This window comes from Enhydra lutris, unplaced genomic scaffold, assembly GCF_002288905.1.
Source record: "Enhydra lutris kenyoni isolate GAN:26980312 unplaced genomic scaffold, ASM228890v2 scaffoldscaffold24, whole genome shotgun sequence".
Taxonomy (NCBI): Eukaryota; Metazoa; Chordata; class Mammalia; order Carnivora; family Mustelidae; genus Enhydra; species Enhydra lutris.
The window spans coordinates 30,382,905-30,402,195 of NW_019154108.1; the positions used below are offsets into that span (position 1 = coordinate 30,382,905).

Below are 19,291 nucleotides of genomic sequence, written 5' to 3' on the forward strand. Positions count from 1 at the left end.
AGGTACAAACTGCCAGTTAGAAGACAACAAAGACCTCGGGACGCCCTCGAGGCTGAGTCAGCCCTCCTGGGAAGACCGCCCACTTTCTCCAGAGCACAGATTAGAGTCTAAGGTAAGGGAAGTTCTCTGCCATTGAGTCTATTTTTCTAAAGTGAGGGCATTTAGAGGAAGGAATCATCCCACTAAATTAGACACCAACAGTGCCCCCAGGCTAAGAGGTTTCAAGACATCGAAGTCCATCCTCGGAACCTGGCTCAGGGCTGAGAACAGGAGCCCTCGGCCAGGCGAGAGGAGATGGTCACGTCACACACACAAGGCATGCCTCTGCCCTTTTCCCGCAGTGACTTTCTTGTTTTCCAAAGCCCCTCTGAGCACAGCTGCGGCGTCTGCCAATGCTTCATTACAAGGCAATTTGGTGACCATGGACGTGATGCTAATGAACTTGCTCACGGATCTGAAGAAGACAGGTGGCTGGGCCACTTGAGCTTCCCTAATTGAATCATACCGTGATTCCTGTGCATCTATTAAGCCCTGAGGAAAGAGCCCACATCAGGACAAATTAGTGTCCCCATGGCTAGGAAGACAGACCATGTCCTCTGCAACAAACCCCATGTGTGTCCACACGCATGTGCACATGCAAACCCCACACACCACTGGGCATTGAGGCCGCCTACATGGAGAGTAAGGGGAAAGGTGTGAGGGGCCAGGCATGGATAGGGAATGCACTAACTCCCCGCAGGCTAGTCGTCTGGTGGCTCCCCTTACTTGACAGGGATACTAAAGGGTCCGCTGGTAAAGGTAGGGGAAGGGCTGAATGAGAAGCTAGGAGTAAAACAAGGCCCTCCTCCTTCCTTTCAACTCCTGGAAGGAGGTCCACCCCAACGGCCCCACAAGATTTGGAGCTCTAGGGGGTCTCCGACCCAGAGAGCCGGTGGGCCTGGGGCTCACGTGTAGAGCAACTGTTTGTAAGCTAAGTCCACCTAAAGCGGGGTCACCAACTGGTGTGGTAGCTTCTCCAAGCCACCTGAGACGGAGACGCAGATTCAGGGGCTCTACGGAGCCCAAAGACCTTGCACATGAATTAATGAGGCATCCAAAGTACTTAACTTCCTGCTGGGGATGAAATCGTAAGAACCAAGAAAATAAGTCTGCTATTCTTCCATGGAGGGTTTTAACGGATTTTTTTAGAGATCTTGGAGAAGAGTCCTTTCCCAGGGAGACTTCGGTCTATCCATGGCTGGCAGGGTCCAAGCTTCTTGATTAAGTCATTACCCAGTTAGAAGTGTGGCTTTCATGATAAGAGTGAAGAGCTGAGACCCAGCCTTCGTGTTACAGTGCATTCTCCCTACTGTGAGCACGAACTGTGTGCAGGCCGAGCGCCTACTGTGTGCAGGCTTCGTTCCTGCAGTGACCTTCCCCAGAGGCATGCATGTCAGTCCTATATTCTCCACTCCGTCGGAACGACAGAACTTGCCATGGCCGGAGGGACGAGGCTCCACAAAGCCATCTCTGGTTTCGCCGATCGCCTGGGCTGAATTGGAAGGACAGAATGGAGCAGAGGACGCGTGTCTGTGCTAGTGTGTGCCTGGGCTCATTCAAGAAAGCCCTGGGTGTATTTGGTGAGCTCCTCTGAACCCGCCTGTCTAGGAGGAGGGAAAGCAGGCTCCCTCAGACTAGAGCAGCTCGGGACACCTGGTGGGGACCAACGGGCCAGGTGTGTGACACTGGTGCCAAAAACTAAACATCCAGGAAGAAATGAGACCAGGGGAGGGGGTTACCCTTCAGGCCTGGTGCTACCAAGTCATCACAGGTGGGTGATGGGGAGACCGGCAGATGGAAACAAAATGGATTTTAATGCCAAGTACATGTCACGAAGCCTAAGAAGTTTTCAAGTGCATCTTAGAGATTCTTGCAACTTGCCACAAATTTCAGCTTCACACCGTCAACTTTGAAAGGCTTTGGCTCTATTTCACAGAACTAAAGAATCTGATGCCCAAGGATTATAAAATCAGGCATTAGAAAATCAAATGTTTGAAAGAGACAACATTGAGGAGGCAGGTGGTAAGAACACGGGCTCTGGGGACAGGCAGACCTCCAGTCCCTGGCCCATTCATTGGAAGTAGGGTCCTCCTCCTGTTCCTGCCAAGGCTGCTTTCCCTGTGCACTCCAGGGCACACGGGGACAGCAGCCAGATGGAATGGTCAGATCAGCGCATGCTGAGCTTGGGGCCAAGGACCAGACAGCATCAGATTCCCCAGTGGGAGGCAAGCTGACCTCAGGATCACAGAGCCTCTCGAGAGGAGCAGCGGATATGGACATGGGCCCAAGGTCTCTGTACATCCACCCACTCTGTGTGTCTCCCTCTGAGAGACCAGGCCAAGCGCAGCGGGCAGAGAGCCGCTAAGGGTCCCATACCCTGCCAGCAGGCTGGCCGACATGGAGCCTTTTTCCTTATTCAAGATGAATAACCAGAAACACCAGCACGAGGCCTTGAAGACTCAACCGTCAGAGCACAGCAGACCTTTCGCACCTGGCTTCCTGGGATCAAAATATTTCACTTTGTAAGATGCAATGTTGGGACCTGGTGGACCTCAGGAATGAGAGGGGTCCCCAACGGCCCTGAGTCAGGAGTGGAGGCACTTTACCCACTCCCCCCATCAGAACATCCCTCCTCCATGGGCCCTGGCAACCCACCTGGACACCATCCTGCACCCCGCTGACACCCGCTACTTACCGCGTGAACGGGGTTACACTGGTCTATGGGGCTCTTAAAATCCGTCCTTAACTCATCGAAGGCAATGATCTGAAATGGAACGCGCAGAACCAAGAAGTTAGTGCAAAGGTGAATCAGTGCACCACGTCTCCCTGTAGATTTGCTTCAAAATGATATAGGAGGCAGGAAGAAGGTACCCGTGACCTAAGAATGGCCAGGAGGTGGTTGCCGTCAAAGCTGGTGATGGATACCTGGGGCTGATGGTCCTCCTGGGTTTTCTTCATATGCTTCGAACTCCCCGAAGTAGGGAAAGGGCAAGATACTGTTCAAGGGCACGCACCTGCCATGAGGAGACAAGGAAGTCCTACAGACCTAACGCATCCACCCACTGTTGTGTGTGTAACGCACACACACAACACTGTACTCTAAACCTTAAACTGACCAAGAGAGGAGCTCTTAAGTGATAACTATGTGTGGGGACAGAGGGCAGCTAATCCTACAAGGGGAACCTTTCCACAACATTCCTGTATCAAATCGATACATTGCATACTTAAACTTACACAATGTTTCAAGCTAAAGGTATTTATCTCAATGGTTGTGAAGGCCCCAAGGCTTCACAGGCTTCCCGTGCTTTACAAAGACATGGAGCAAACTCCATTACGGTGACGGCAGGTGCAGGTGTGGATAAAGGCACAAGAAATTCAAACTTCAAGCTGGCGCTTTCCACTTCTCTCCTTGCATGAAGAAGCTGTTTATTTTCTATTTGTGTTTATTTTGGCAGAGATGCTGACTGGAAGTGAGACGGACAGAAGGCAGGACAGAGGGAGAAAAAAAAGGCAAGAAAGCAGGGTCGATGTCAACAGAGAGAACCCGACCTCCAGCAGTCCACGGGCTGGACAATCAGCCCTGAGCAGTCCCATCTTCACAGACGGGTCACTGGATGTGGGTCCTCTGCTTCATTCTGGACTCACAGCTCGCCAGAGAGCACCGGCATGGAGGACAGGTGTCTCTCGTCTCACCAACACAGGGCTCAGAGTAAGTACTCAGTGGAGGAAACAACCTAGTTCCCAGCACAAAGCAGGTGTAATTTTAAAGCAATCACATGTCATCCTGGTTTCAAAACTCCTCCAGAATTCGGGGGAAATTCTAGTATAACCTGTAGTAAGTAGATGTATTTCTGCCTTACCCCTGTCCTTGAACAGTTAGTGACAAGAACACACCTCTCACTGAGGGGGCTCAGGCCGTTCCTGGCTCCCTCTAATTAATACTGTCTCCCTTTCTCGCACTTACATAGGACTCCCTGAAGATCCCGCCCACATCCTAAGCCTGAGTCAGCAAACTACAAAGCCAAATCCAGCCCAACACCCATTTTTGTCCAACCTGGGAGCTAAGAATGGTCTTTATGCCTGTCAAGTCATTGAAAAAAATCAAAAGAAGAATATTTCGTGACATGTAAAAGTTATATTCAAATTTCAGTTGCCATAAATAAAGTTTCATTAGAACACAGATGCATTCATTCTTTGCTATACCCTGTGCATTTTCCCACTACAATGGGACAGTCCAGTTGTTGCAACAGACACTATATGCTCAACAAAGCCCAAAATAGTTACTTTCTTGCCCTTTGCAGAAAAAAACTTGCCAACTCCTAGTCTACTCTTATTTTCCCTCAATAGCCTTACCATCCAAGAAGGTAGCCACATTAAGCCATTTAAATTTTAATTTTAGCTAGGTCAATTAAAAAATTCAGCTTCCACATTTTATTTGCTCAAAAACCACATCTGTTTGGTAGCTACTAAATGGTACAGACACAAAATATTTCCATCATCACAGGAAGTTCTGTTATATAACTCTGCTTTGGAGACATATAGGATAAGTCAAATCGCTTGTAGCACAAGGAATGCCCTTAAGTGTTGTCGGCTATCCTGAACCTGGCAAATCTTTGTTCTTTAAGCTAACTCTCTCCAACCTTTCTATAAACTGGCACTAAGCTGTCTCGTCATCCTGGTTGCCCTCTGCTGGCGTTAGGGGTTGGAAATGTCCATACTAAAATGTGACTGTCAAAAATAAGTGCCACATTCAAGATGAGGTCAGCTTAGCACAGAGAGCAAACATATCACCTCCTCTGTTCTGTAACCTATGTCTCTGTTAATGCAGCCTGATAGCATTAGCTTTTTTGTTTCTATATCATAGCCCTGGCTTCATTCTGACCTTGCACTGCCTAAAAGCCCCAGATCTTTCTCATGGGCTCATTAAACTCAGTTTAATAATTCACATTGTTCTGTATGCACATTGTTGGATTTGAAGGCCTAAGAGCAAGAACCAAACTTTATCCCTCTTTATCCCTCTTCCTCCCTCTTTGGTTTGGTCCATCAGTCCAGTCTGCTGAGATATGATCTATCTCCCAAGCACAAATCCTAATGAACCTAATGTCCTCGATATGCACATCCACATTCACCCAGACACAGGTGCAAACTGATCAGAGACCAGGGCAGAGCCCGAAGTTCGCCCTTCCTTGCTCCCACGAGGTTGGCATCAGCAACCCTTCAGCCTTTTATTTATCCAATTACACAGACAATTCACCATATTTTGATCCAGAAACCTAAAATCAGTCCCCAGATGGCTTTAGAACCCCATAACCATTGGTGTTCCACATACCAGCCCAAAGAGGCAGGGAGCCCAGGAGGAAATGAGTCAGACCCTGAGCTGTAGCTGTGACTGTCCAGGTCCCATCCCGCCCCAACCCGGTGCAGGGGCTGGGAGGGGAGTCTGGAGTGAAGGTGCGTGAAGGATGGGGAGGGACCCTGGGGACTCTGAGCTGCTGAGTGCGTCTGAGAGCCAGGGCCAGGCCTGGAGGAAGGAGTGAAGAAAGGAGTAAGCTCTGAGTACGACTTCAGCCCCAGAGCTCCGTGACACAGCAGGCACTCGGCAGTGTTTCCTGGGCCAGTGCTGGCACTGGGCACAAGGAGGACAGAGGCTTCAGCATCCCCGCCTCCCGGAACCACTCACGAATCCATGCATCGCTCACGTGACAACTTGTTTGTTTATTACATGCTCGTCACACCAGGGCCCTGGGCTTCAAGTGCACGCTTCTGATTGTTTAACCTTTGGCCACCCAGTGAAGTAGGTACTATTATTGTCCCTGTCTTAGAGGCCAAGAAGCTGAAACCAAAAGTAGTTACAGTCCTCGCCCAAGATCACTGCTCTGGCCCCAGGATTCACACCAAGACCTCTCTTGACGCTGACCTCCGGGCAGTTAGCTTTACAAGGCTCTGCCTCCCAAGACACATGGAGGGAAGGAAGCGGGATCCCAAGGACATCCAGAATAAGCAACTGTGTCTGTGGAATGAAAGCAAACTTCCAGGGGCTCCTGGAGGGGCTCAGTCGGTTAAGCGTCCAACTCTTGATTTCAGCTCAGGTCCTGATCTCAGGGTCGTGAGATCGAACCCAGCATCAGGCTCCAAACTCAGTGCAAAGTCTGCAAGAGATTCTCCCTCTCCCTCTGCCCCTCCCCACCCAACTCTCTCTCTATAAGTAAATACATAGAATCTTAAAGGAAGAAAGAAGAGAAGAGAAAAGAAAGGAAAGAAAAAGAAAGCTTCCAGAACAGGTGAGGGTTAGGTCACCCTCTTCTTAGCACTCATTCATGGTCTCCCAGCCCCCACCTCCTGAGCGCTCAGGTCCGAGCCTGGGAGACACAGGTGGTGCGGTGGGCATGGCCCTGTGCATGCTGTGTGTTTAACTTCCTAAGGAGCCAAGAAACTGCTTTCCCAAGAGGCTGTACCACCTCAGCGCACCGCCCCCCAGCAATGAGTGAGAAGCTTGGCATTCTTGCCAGCCCTGTGTCAGCTTGGATGCCTTCTACTTCAACCATTTCCATGGGTGTGTAAAGGTGTCCCATTTTGTTTTAATTTGCATTTCTCCAATGACTAATCAGAGATGTTGAGCATCTTTTCATGGGCTTAATCACCCCCTGTATGCTTTCTTTGGTGAAGCATGTGCTCAGATCATTTCCCCATCTTTTTGTTTTTAAGCTGTTTTCTTATTGATGATTTTTGAGAGCTCTTTATATATTCTGGATGCAAGTCCTTTGTCAGATATATGATTTGGCAATATTTTCTTCTGCTGTGTGGACTGTCTGTCCATTCTTAGTAGCATGTTTCTCAGAGCAAATGTCTTCTTACCACTTCTCAGTTTATCCAATGTATCTCTTTCTCTTTTACTGATCAGACTTCTGGTGTTGGATCTAAGAACTCCTAAGGCTATACAGATATTTCTGGTTTTTTCCTAAATAGCATTTTATTTATGGGAAGGTTATGATTTTCTAAAGATTTATTTAGAGAGAAAGACTGTGTGCACAAGATGGGAGAGGGGCAGAGAGAGAGGGGGCGAGAGTCTCAAGCCCATGCCCCACTGAGCATGGAGCCTGACGCCGAGCTCCATCTCACAACCATGAGATCATGACCTGAGCCGAAATCAAGAGTTGGACGCTTAACCGACTGAGCCACCCAGATGCCCCTCTTTATGGGAAGGTTTATTAAGATACAACTTCAATTTCTGAAATAGATGTAGGACTATTTGGGTCAACTCGAGCTCTGAGAGTTTGCAGGAGCTGGCCCATTTCATCAAAACTGTCATGTTTACAGGCTGCACTCGAACTCAGGGGCCCCCCTGGCTGTTTCAATTTCTCTCGTAGGCCATCTCCTCTCCTTGTTTTCTCACCAAACTTGAGACAGAGGTTCCAATGAGCATAGACAAAGGCTGGAAAGGGCAGCCACAGATGAGCAGGGACAAAGCTAGAAGAGCGGTTCTCCCACCGGCCGAGGACCAGGGACTCTGGAGACCCAGGCTGCCTGGGGCCTCGCTGGGCTGGGCCGGGCAGACAGGGCAGAAGCAAGGCCTGGGGTGGAAATCGGAGATTTGCCGGAGACAAGAGGGAGACAGGAGGTCAGATGCCAGGACCTGGACGTGTGCCGAGCTGGAGGCTCAGGAGAAGCCGAGGCAGGCCGGGGGAGTCTGCAGGCAAGTCAGGAAGAAAGGGGGTCACAAGCAGAGGAAGCACGTGGTGTGAGGCTATTTCTGTGAACACCGAGCCCTGTCTATGCCAACACTGGGCGCCGAGGTCCAGCGGCCCCCGGCCCCAGCCTCCACAAGGTCACAGAGCAATGATTCACTGTCCACCGGAGCCCCCATGAGGGGCCTCCCCCGGGCTAGAGACACCCCCTCCCAGCAGCAAATCAGCCCCAAGTGTCAGGCAGGAGCAGCAAGGACCCACCTCAAGAGGTGGGGAAACACAGAAATACTCCAGAAGCATCTCAAGGAGCCTTCCTTCTTCAGGCCCATGGCATGGATAACCAGGCGATTAAAAATTACCGTGCTTGACTGAAACAGTTATTTGCTAAAAATAACCATGCTGGACTGCAGCAAAGCCTCCCTGGAAGAGTAAGAAAACGGCTGAAATCTCAACCTGCAGGAGCTAATGAGTCCCCAGGGCTGCCCCACTGAGAGCTCAGCATTAGGAGAAGCCTCTTCTCTGGAACATTCTCTCCCCTGCCTCCACTCCACAGTGCCCTCTGGCTTCCGAAAGCTCTTACGTGGGTGAGCCCTCGGGACCGTGGGTCTGTGTCACGTTATCTCACTGCAGTGTTCGATTCGCTCACGCCCTGAGCACCCTGGAGAGGCATGCTCCCCTCGAGTCCCGGCACGGTGAGTGAGCAGCGCCCCCTACCCCTGGAGCCCGTCCTGGGATCCAGAATCAGCTGTGCTCCACCCAACCCCATGTACTGTTTCTCCGAGGTCGACAGGCTAGGAAGGAGGTGCTGATTTCCTGAACATGCCCAGCCCTGTTCTTAGCCTCAGAACACAGCAGTGAGCGAGCCAAGACCCTGTCGTCACAGGATTTATCATGGTGACGGGGGAGGGGGTGATAGGAAGAAACAGAACTGAGGCGCATCAGGGAGGACTCCGGGGAGGGTTCGTGTCATCTGAGAGACCTGAATGACCAGGAGGTGGACATGGAAGCTTCCAGAAGGAAGTAAGGCCACAGAGGCCCCAAGAAGGGAATCAAGGTCTACAGCAGGGAGAGGCAGAAGGGTCACAGCAGCCACAGCCCACTGGATGGAGACACAACAGGTGGTGAGGTCAAGAGCAGGGATGGGCCCAGAATCCCACCGCGAGGGGCTCCTGTAGCCACGCTCCGTGAGGTAGGCCCCCTGGGGGCGCCGAGCCGCCCCCTCGTCCCCGGGCACTGTGGCCTCTGGGTGGCTTGTGGAACGGAGCATGCATGCTGCTTGTGGCCTCTCAACCTGACCCAGGGAGTGGTCTGGATGTGACCGAGGGGCCATCGGTGACAGGTCAGTGCTTGTGAACCCAGCGCCAACCACACCCACCCGAGAGGTGCTATTGGGCTGGTGATTTTCAGACCCAGTGAAAAGTCAATGCTCAGAGGAGGCAGTGAGAAAAGACCATGCATCTTGGCTCATCAAACTCAGGAAGCCACAGATGAATTTGGCTTCCCTACCCCGGAAATCAACAGGACGTTGGGGAAAGCAGGCCACAGTTTTCTAGTGGAGGAGGGCACGTGGCTGGGACTCCCAGAATTTCTGCCTACTACCCTATCCAGCTGCAGGGTCTGTGCTCAGACTCCCACAGACAGTAAGGCCACCTGGGCCAAGCTCCTCTCTTGATTTCTCCCTGCTGTGAGCTAGACTATGACCCCCACCCAAAGTCTTATCCTCAGACCTGGCCTTATCTGGAAGCAGAGTCTCCAGATACATCAGTTAGAATGAGGTCATACCTGATTACAGACCCTAAAGCCAGGGACGGCATCCTTAAAAGAGAAAAGGACACGACATTGCAGTGTTGCAACTCCAAACCAAGGGGCAGCATGGCTTGTTGGGGACCACCACCAGCCAGGAAGATGAAGGAGAGCTCTTCCCTCCTTGACGCCCCACCGTCACCTTGACTCCAGACTTCCAGCTTCCAGAACCAGGCATTTAAAGCCACCAAGGCAGTGGGAGCCTGTGAAGGCACTCCACTTGCACAACGCCTGAAAGTTCTGCTGTGACGTCATTTTTTTTTTTAAATAAAAAAGTGACTTTCTTTATTTACCTATCAAACCTTATTCAATTTGAAATGCATTTATTTTCATTCTCATGGCCCACAGCAATATGTTTTCTTCCTTTTTGGCCCTTTAAGCCCCCCTACATTATTTGGATGAGCTCATCTCTAAAATAAAGATTGTTGTACTTAGTATTGCTGATTTTTACAAGAACCATCTTGTAAATGGCTTTGGTTGCACAGTAAATGTTGGTGTGAAAGAAGTATTGCTAACCCAAAAAAGTACTTCCCCAAGGAGGCGGGATTTACACGTGCCCCAAGCCACACTCAGAATGCACTTGTGATTTAGAGTAAGTCCAGTGTATGTTTTGTTTTTTTAAGCAGGCTCCCCACTGGAGCCAAGTGTGGGGCTTGAACTCAAGATCCCCGAGATCAAGACCTGAGCAGAGATCAAGAGTCGGACACTTAACAGACTGAGCCCCTCAGGTGCCCCCAAAATCAGGTTTTTGTGTCCTCGTCATGTTTTGTCCCAAACACAGCAATTCCTACAAACCACAGCCCAAGGCTCTGTGAGGGTGAGGAGCTCCATGGGACGGGAGAGGAGTGATGGATGGGAACAACTTGACTGCTTGGGACATGCACGTGGTTTAATGTCTCGTCCTGGTTCTACGTGTCACACTGGTGCAGCTGTGAGTCCCAGCGTCCCTGATCACCGCTCCTAAGCTGCTCTAAGGATTTGCTACAACATGTCTCAGCCCCTAGGAAGAAAGAGGCTTTGGCTCCACACTCGTGGATACCAGCTGCTTCCTTGGTCCTGGCTCGGCTCCTGGCATCATGCGGCCTGTGAAAAAATGTCTCTGACACTTGACCTACTGCCCACCTCCTTTTCTAGAAAGGGTGCACCAGAAGGGGGAGGGCTTAAACCTGCACTCAGTGTCTCCATTTCTCTTCCCCGTGCTTTTACCATCAGGCCACACAGATTCACATCTTCCTACTGGAGAGTGAGAATGGTTTACTAAAGCACCCATCGGTATGAGGTGCCCTGTTAGGCATGATACAGCAGGCTTAGCACGCACACCTCTACTTGCTAAGGACTCTCCATCAAATAAATTGCTTAATCCTACCTGGCCAAGAGCTTAGAAAAGAAAAATATTCCAGACCAGCAGAGGCGGGCCTTGCCCTAACCTCACCCCCATCTCATCTCCATTTTAGTCAGCATTCCCATGAGAATTGGCTGGTGCATTTACAAAGGCTAATCAAAGATCTTCAGGGTGGACCAGCAGCCTGGGGACACAGGAAAACTGATGCTGCAGCACCGGTCTGAAAGCCACCACTGCAAACCCCCTCTTGCTCAGGGGAGGTCAGTCTTTTGTTCTATTCTGGCCTTCAGCTGATTAGATGAGGCCCACCCACGTTATGGTGGATAAAACCTGCTTTTACTCAAAGTCACTGATTTATTTTTATTTTCTTTCTTAGTTTTTTTTTTTTTTCAAATCCAGTATACTTAACATACAATGTATTAATGGTTTCGGGTGTACAATAGAGTGATTCGACAATTTTCCACATTATTCAGTGTTCATCCTAAATGTAGTCTTAATCCCCTTCACCTGTTTCACCACCCCGCCAACTCACCTCTCCTCTAGTAACCACCAGTTTGTTCTCTAGCGTGAAGAGTCTCTTTCTTGGTTTGTCTCTCTGTTTCCTTGCTTGTTCTGTTTCTTAAATTCCACATATGAGTAAGATCATATTTCTCTGACTTATTGCACTTAGCATTATAATCTCTAGCTCCATCCATGTTATTGCAAATGGCAAAATTTCATTTTTTATGGCCAAATAATATTCTATAGATAATTCTATCTAATTATCTATTCTATAGATATTCTATCTATACACCACATCTTCTTTATCCATTCATCTGTCAGGATGGACCCTTGGGCTGCTTCCATATCTTGGCTATTGTAGATAATGTGGCCATAAACATCGGGGTGTGTGTACATTTTCCAGTTGGTATTTTCATATTCTTTGGGTAAATAACCACTAGTGGAAATGCTGATCTTAGGGTAGTTCTATTTTTAATTTTTTGAAGATTCTCCATACTGTTTTCCACAATGGCTATGCCAGTTTGCATTCCTACCAAGCGGGCACAAGGGTTTCCCTTTCTCTGCAACCTTGCCAATATCTGTGTTTCTTGAGTAGTTAATTTGAGCCATTCTGACAGGGGTGAGGTGGTACCTCCCTGTGGATTTGCATTTCCCTGATGGTAAGTGATGTTAAGCATCTTTTCATGTGTCTGTTGGCCATCTGCATGTCCTCTTTGGGAAAAAAAAATGTCTGTTTATGTCTTCTGCCCATTTTTAATTGGATTTTTTGGGGGTGTTGAGTTGTATAAGTTCTTTATGTATTTTGGATACTAACCCTTTATCAGATATGTCATTTGCAATATCTTCTCTCATTCTATAGGTTTTCTTTTAGTTTTGTTGACTGTTTCCTTTCTGTGCAGAGGTTTTTCATTTTGATGAAGTCCCAGTAGATTATTTTGCTTTTGCTTCCTTTGCCTCAGGAAACATATCTAGAAAAATGTTGCTACAGCCAATGTCAGAGAGATTACAGCTTGTGTTCTCTTCCAGGATTTTTATGGTTTTAGGTCTCACATTTGTCTTTAAACGAAGCTGAGTTTATTTTTTAAAAAGATTTTATTTTTATTTATTTGACAGAGAGAGAAATCACAAGTAGGCAGAGAGGTAGGCAAAGAGAGAGGTGGAAGCAGGCTCCCTGCTGAGCAGAGAGCCCGATGCAGGGCTCGATCCCAAGACCCTGGGATCATGACCTGAGCTGAAGGCAGAGGCTTAACCCACTGAGCCACCCAGACGTCCTGAGTTTATTTTTATATAGTATGAGAAACTGATCCAGTTTTATTCTTTTGTATGTTGCTGTCCAGTTTTTCCAACACCATTGATTGAAGAGACCATCTTTCCCCCCACGGATATTCTTGTCTCCTTTTTCAAAGTTTAATTCGCCATATCATCATCAGTTTATTTCTGGGACTATTCTGTTCCACTGATCTATGTGTCTGTTTTGGTGCCAGTACCACACTATTTTAATTACTACAGCTTTGTAATATAACTTGAAATCTATAATTGTGATGCCTCCAGCTTTGGTTTTCTTTTTCAAGATTGCTTTCGTTCCTTGGGGTCTTTTGCGGTTTCAGACATATTTTAGGATTGTTTGTTCTAGTTCTGTGAAAAATGCTGTTAGTATTTTGGTAGGAATTGCATTAAATGTGTAGATTGCTTTGGGTAGTAGAGATATTTTAACACTATTTCTCTTTCCAGTTCATCAGCACAGAATATCTTTCCATTTGTGTCATCTTCAATTTCTTTCATCTGTGTTTCATAGTTTTCAGAGTACAGCTCTTTCACCTCCTTTGTTACGTTTATTCCTAGGTATTTTACTATCTTTGGTGCAACTGTAAATGGGATTATTTTCTTAATTTCTCTTTGTGATGCTTCATTATTTGTATAGAAATGCAACAGATTTCTGTATATCAATTTTGTATCCTATGACCTTACCCAATTTACCAGGGTTTTTTTGGTGGAGTCTTCAGGGTTTCCTATATATAGTATCATATCATCTGCAAATAGGGGAAGTTTTACCTCTTCCTTACCAATTTAGATGACTTTTATTCCTCTTGCCTGATTGCTGTGGCTAGGACTTCCAATACTATGTTGAATAAAAGTGGTGAGAGCAGACATCCTTGTCCTGTACCTGACCTTGGGAAAAAAGCTCTCAGTTTTTCCCCATTAAGGATGATGTTTGCTGTGGGTTTTTCATAAATGGCATTTATTATGTTGAGGTTATGTTCCCTCTAAACCCACTTTGTTGAAGGTTTTTATCATGAATCTCTGTTGCACTTTGTCAAATGCTTTTTTTGTGTCTATTGAAATGATCATATGGTTCTTATCCTTTCTTTTTTTATTAATTTTTTAAAAAATTTTTTATAAACATATAATGTATTTTTAGCCCCAGGAGTAAAGGTCTGTGAATCGCCAGGTTTACACACTTCACAGCACTCACCATAGCACATACCCTCCCCAATGTCCATAACCCCACACCCTCTCCCGACCTCCCTCCCCCCAGCAACCCTCAATTTGTTTTGTGAGATTAAGAGTCTCTGATGGTTTGTCTCCCTCCCAATCCCATCTTGTTTCATTTATTCTTTTCCGACCCCCCAAACCCCCCACATTGCATCTCCACTTTTTCATATCAGGGAGATCATAGGATAGTTGTCTTTCTCCGATTGACTTATTTCGCTAAGCATAATACCCTCTAGTTCCATCCATGTCATCGCAAATGGCAAGATTTCATTTCTTTTGATGGCTGCATAGTATTCCATCATATATATATACCACATCTTCTTTATCCATTCATCTGTTGATGGACATCTAGGTTCTTTCCATAGTTTGGCTATTGTGGACATTGCTGCTATAAACATTCGGATGCACGTGCCCCTTCGGATCACTACGTTTGTATCTTTAGGGTAAATACCCAGTAGTGCTATTGCTGGGTCATAGGGTAGCTCTATTTTCAACTTTCTGAGGAACCTCCATGCTGTTTTCCAGAGTGGTTGCACCAGCTTGCATTCCCACCAACAGTGTAGGAGGGTTCCCCTTTCTCTGAATCCTCACCAGCATCTGTCATTTCCTAACTTGTTAATTTTAGCCATTTTGACTGGTGTGAGGTGGTATCTCATTGTGGTTTTGATTTGTATTTTCCTGATGCCGAGTGATGTGGAGCACTTTTTCATGTGTCTGTTGGCCATCTGGATGTCTTCTTTGCAGAAATGTCTATTCATGTCCTCTGCCCATTTCTTGATGGGATTATTTGTTCTTTGGGTGTTGAGTTTGCTAAGCTCTATAGATTTTGGATACTAGCCCTTTATCTGATACGTCGTTTGCAAATATCTTTTCCCATTCTGTCAGTTGTCTTTTGGTTTTGTTAACTGTTTCCTTTGCTGTGCAAAAGCTTTTGATCTTGATGAAATCCCAATAGTTCATTTTTTGCTTCCCTTGCCCTTGGCGATGTTCCTAGGAAGAAGTTGCTGCAGCTGAGGTTGAAGAAGTTGCTGCCTGTGTTCTCCTCAAGGATTTTGATGGTTTCCTTTCTCACATTGATGTCCTTCATCCATTTTGAGTCTATTTTCGTGTGTGGTGTAAGGAAATGGTCCAATTTCATTTTTCTGCATGTGGCTGTCCAATTTTCCCAACACCATTTATTGAAGAGGCTGTCTTTTTTCCATTGGACATTCTTTCCTGCTTTGTCGAAGATTAGTTGACCATATAGCTGAGGGTCTATTTCTGGGCTCTCTATTCTGCCCATTGATCTATGTGTCTGTTTTTGTGCCAGTACCATACTGTCTTGATGATGACAGCTTTGTAATAGAACTTAAAGTCCGGAATTGTGATGCCATCAACTTTGGCTTTCTTTTTCAATATTCCTTTGGCTATTCAAGGTCTTTTCTGGTTCCATATAAATTTTAGGATTATTTGTTCCATTTCTTTGAAAAAAATGGATGGGATTTTGATAGGGATTGCATTAAATATGTAGATTGCTTTAGGTAGCATAGACATTTTCACAATATTTGTTCTTTCAATCCAGGAGCATGATCTTATCCTTTCTCTTACTGAAAGGATAGGATGGGATGTATCATATTATTTGACTTGTGAATGTTGAACCACCCTCGAATGTGGGAATAAATCCCCCTTGATCATGATAAATGATTTTTTAACATATTGTTGGATTTGGTTTGCTAATATTTTGTTGAGGATTTCTGCACCTAATATTTTGTTGAGGATTTCTGCATCCCTTCATCAGGGATATTGGCCTGTAGTTCTCTTTTTTGTGTGGTGTCTTTATCTTTTTGGTGTCATAGTAATGCTGGCCTCATAGAATGAATTTGGAAACTATTTCTATTTTTTTAATTAGTTTGAGAAGAATAGGATTTTTTTTAAATTAGTTTGAGAAGAATAGGATAGATAATTCTAAAGAATTATTCTAAATAGATAAGATAATAAGATAATAAAAAGATAATTCTAAAGAATAATTCTTTTTTAAATGTTTGGTAGAATTCACCTGGGAAGTCCTCCGGTCCTAGTCCTTTTGTTTTGGGGGAGTTTTTTGATTAATGATTCAATCTCATTGCTGGTAACCAGGTTGTTTAAATGTTCGATTTCTTCCTGATTCAGTTTTAGGAGGTTATATGTTTCTAGGAATATATCCATTTCTTCTAGGATATCCAATTTTTTAGCATATAATTTTTCATGATATCCTCTTCAGTCTTTTGTACTTCTATGGTGTCAGTTATTTTTCCTCTTTCATTTCTTATTTAGTTTATTTGAGCCCTTATTTTGTGGGTCTGGCTTTATTGATTTTGTTGATCTTCTCAAAGAAACAGCTTCTGGTTTTATTGATCTGTTCTGGTTGTGTGTGTGTGTGTATGTGTGTGTGTGTGGTTGGTTTTTTTTTTAAAGTTTCTTTTTTGTTTATTTCTGATCAAATCTTTATTATTTCCTTCCTTCTACTGGTTTGGGGTTTTGTTTGTTCTTCTTTTTCTTTTTAAGTGTAAGATTAGGTTGTTTATTTGAGATTTTTCCTGCCCTCTGACCTGTGCTTATATTGCTATACACTCCCCTCCTCCGACCACTTTCGTTACATCCCAAAGATTCTGGACCATTGTGTTTTCCTTTTTCATTTGTCTCCATGTATTTTTAAATTTCCTCTTTGATTTCTTGGTTGACCAATTCATTGTTTAGTAGCAAATTACTTAACCTCCAAGTCTTTGGGTTCTTTTCAGAATTCTTTCTGTGGTTGATTTCTAGTTTCATAGAGTTGTGATCAGAAAAGATGCATGGTATGACTTCAATATTTTTTAATTTGTTGAGACCTGTTTTGTGGTTTAATATGTGATCTATTCTGGAGAATGTTCCATGCACACTTGAAAACAATGTGTATCCTGCTGTTTTAGGATGGAATGTTCTGAATATATCTGTTAAATCCATCTGTCCAATGAGTCATTCAAAGCCACTGTTCCCTGTTGATTTTCTGTTTAGAGATGATTTATCTATTGACATAAGTGTGGTGTTAAAATCCCCTACTGTTATTGTATTCTTATTGATTGCTTCCTTTATGTTTGTTATGACCTGCTTTGTGTATCCGGGTGCTCTGATGTTGGGTGTATAAATATTTACAATTGTTATGTCTTCTTGTTGGTTTGTTCCCTTTATGATTATGTAATATTATTCTTTATCTCTTGTTAGTCTTGGTTTTAAAGTCTATTTTGTCTGATATAAGTATAGCTACCCTTTCTTTTCACTTCCATTTTCATGATAAGTTCATCCCTTCACTTTCAATCTGCTCATCTTTAAATATGAAATGAGTCTCTTGTAGGCAGCATATAGATAGGTCTTATTTTTTCTATCCATTCTGACACCCTATGTCCTTTGATTGGAGCTTAAGTCCATTTACATTCAAAGTAATTGTTTAGGTTGATTGATAGGTATGTACATGTTGCCATTTTGCTACTTGCTTTATTAGTTGTTTTTGTAGTTCTTCTCTGTTCTTTTCCTGTTCGTTCCTTTCCTTTCATGGGTTGCTGGATTTCTTTAGTCATATATTTGGACTCCTTTCTCTTTATTTTTTGCACATCTATTACCAGTTTTGATTTGTGGATACCGTTAGGTAACATTTTATGCATATAGCAGTCTATATATTAAGTTGGTGGGTACTTATATTTGAACTCATTCCTTACCCCCCCCATTTTAGATATATTGTGTCAGATGTTACATCCTTTTATTTTGTGAATCCCTTGACTGATTTTTATACTTATTTTTGCTGCCTTATGCTTCCTACTGTTCTTCTGCTTATGCTCTTTCCTATCCACTCAAAAAGTCCCCTTTAATATTTCCTGTAGGGCTGATTTAATGGTCATGAATTCCTTTAACTTTTGTTTGTCTGGGAAACTCTTTACCTCTCCTTCTATTTTGAATGAGAGCCTTGCTGGACAGAATATTCTTGCCTGCATGTTTCTCCTTTCAGCACTTTGAATATAGCATTCTACTTTCTGGCCTGCAAAGTTTCTGCTAAGAAATCAGCTGAGAGCTTTAGGGGGTTTCCCTTGTATGTAACTGCTTTCTTTTCTATCCGCACTTTTAGAATTCTCTCTTAATCACTGCATTTTCCCATTTTAATTACTATGTATCTTGATGGTGACCTCCTTGGATTGATTTTGGTGGGAGCTCTCTGTACCTCCTGGATCTGGATTTCTCTTTCTTTCCCCAGATTTGGGAAGTTTTCGGCTATTATTTCTTCAAATAAATTTTCTGCCCCCCTTTTCTTTCTCTTCTCCTTCTGGGATCCCTATAATGTGACTGTTACTATGCTTGATGGTGTTGCTGAGTTCCCTGGCTGTATTCTCATTTTGCATAATTTTTTTTCTCTCACTGCTCAGCTTGATTACTTTCTAGTACTCTGTCCTCCAGGTGGCTGATCCATTCTTCCTCTTGTCTATTATATATTTCAGGTCGTGTATTTTTTTTTAAGATTTTTTTATTTATTTATTTGACAGAGAGAGATCACAAGCAGGCAGAGAGGCAGGCAGAGAGAGAGGAGGAAGCAGGCTCCTGCTGAGCAGAGAGCCCGATGCGGGGCTCGATCCCAGGACCCTGAGATCATGACCCGAGCCAAAGGCAGTGGCTTAACCCACTGAGCCACCCAGGCGCCCCCAGGTCGTGTATTTTTTATTTCATTTATTGAGTTCATCATCTCTGACTGGTTATGTTTCTTATCTCTTTTTTGGTGTCTCACTTGAGGTCCTCCACTCTTAAATCTAGTGTGTATCTTTATGACCTTTACTTTCAATTCTCTATCAGACATATTCTTATCTCCATTTTGCTTAGGTTTCTTGCTGTGATTTTTGTTCTGTTCTTTCATTTGGGACATGTCTCCTCATTCTGTATATTGCTGTTAGGAAATTCAGCCATGTCTCATGCACTTGGAAGTAGCGGCTTTATGAAGAACAGGTCCCGTAGTGCAGTGTCCCCTTTCCCCCGAACCTGGCACTTCAGGGCATCTCCCCTGTATGTTGTATGCACCTTCCTGTAGTGGCAGAGCTGTGTTTGCCTTCAGTCCTGCCTGCGATGGCTCTCTGCCTGTTGTGGGCAGAGTCTGGTCCCTGTGGTGTTAGTGGACCAGTCTGGGGCTGCCATGGGCTTGAGTTGAGTCAGACCAGGCGTTACCAGAGATGAAGTAGCCCCAAACTGCAGGCACTTTCCCTGTGTTGTCCCCTGAGCTTTTGGTGGTGGGCGGGGCCTGCAGTCAGACCAGCTGCCCACCCCCAGCCCACTGCTGGGGTCACAGTCAGACTGACCTATGGTTCTCTCCCTCTCCCTTTGGCAGAACTCACTCTGGAGTGGGGCTCCCCCCCCCACCGTCTGGGCTGCTTGCACACTCACCCCAGAGTGGGTCTGG

At 45.5% G+C, this 19,291-nt stretch overlaps 1 protein-coding gene across 2 annotated transcripts in view; it reads right to left on the reverse strand.

Moving 5' to 3' along the window:
- Positions 1-19,291, reverse strand: part of LOC111150890 (cornichon family AMPA receptor auxiliary protein 3) — an 89,495-nt gene that overhangs the window by 39,027 nt on the left and 31,177 nt on the right. For both annotated transcript variants that reach the window (XM_022508571.1, XM_022508572.1), the window contains exon 2: positions 2,735-2,803. In XM_022508571.1, coding sequence (XP_022364279.1) covers positions 2,735-2,803 — 69 coding nt within the window. The remainder of the gene's footprint in view (positions 1-2,734; positions 2,804-19,291) is intronic.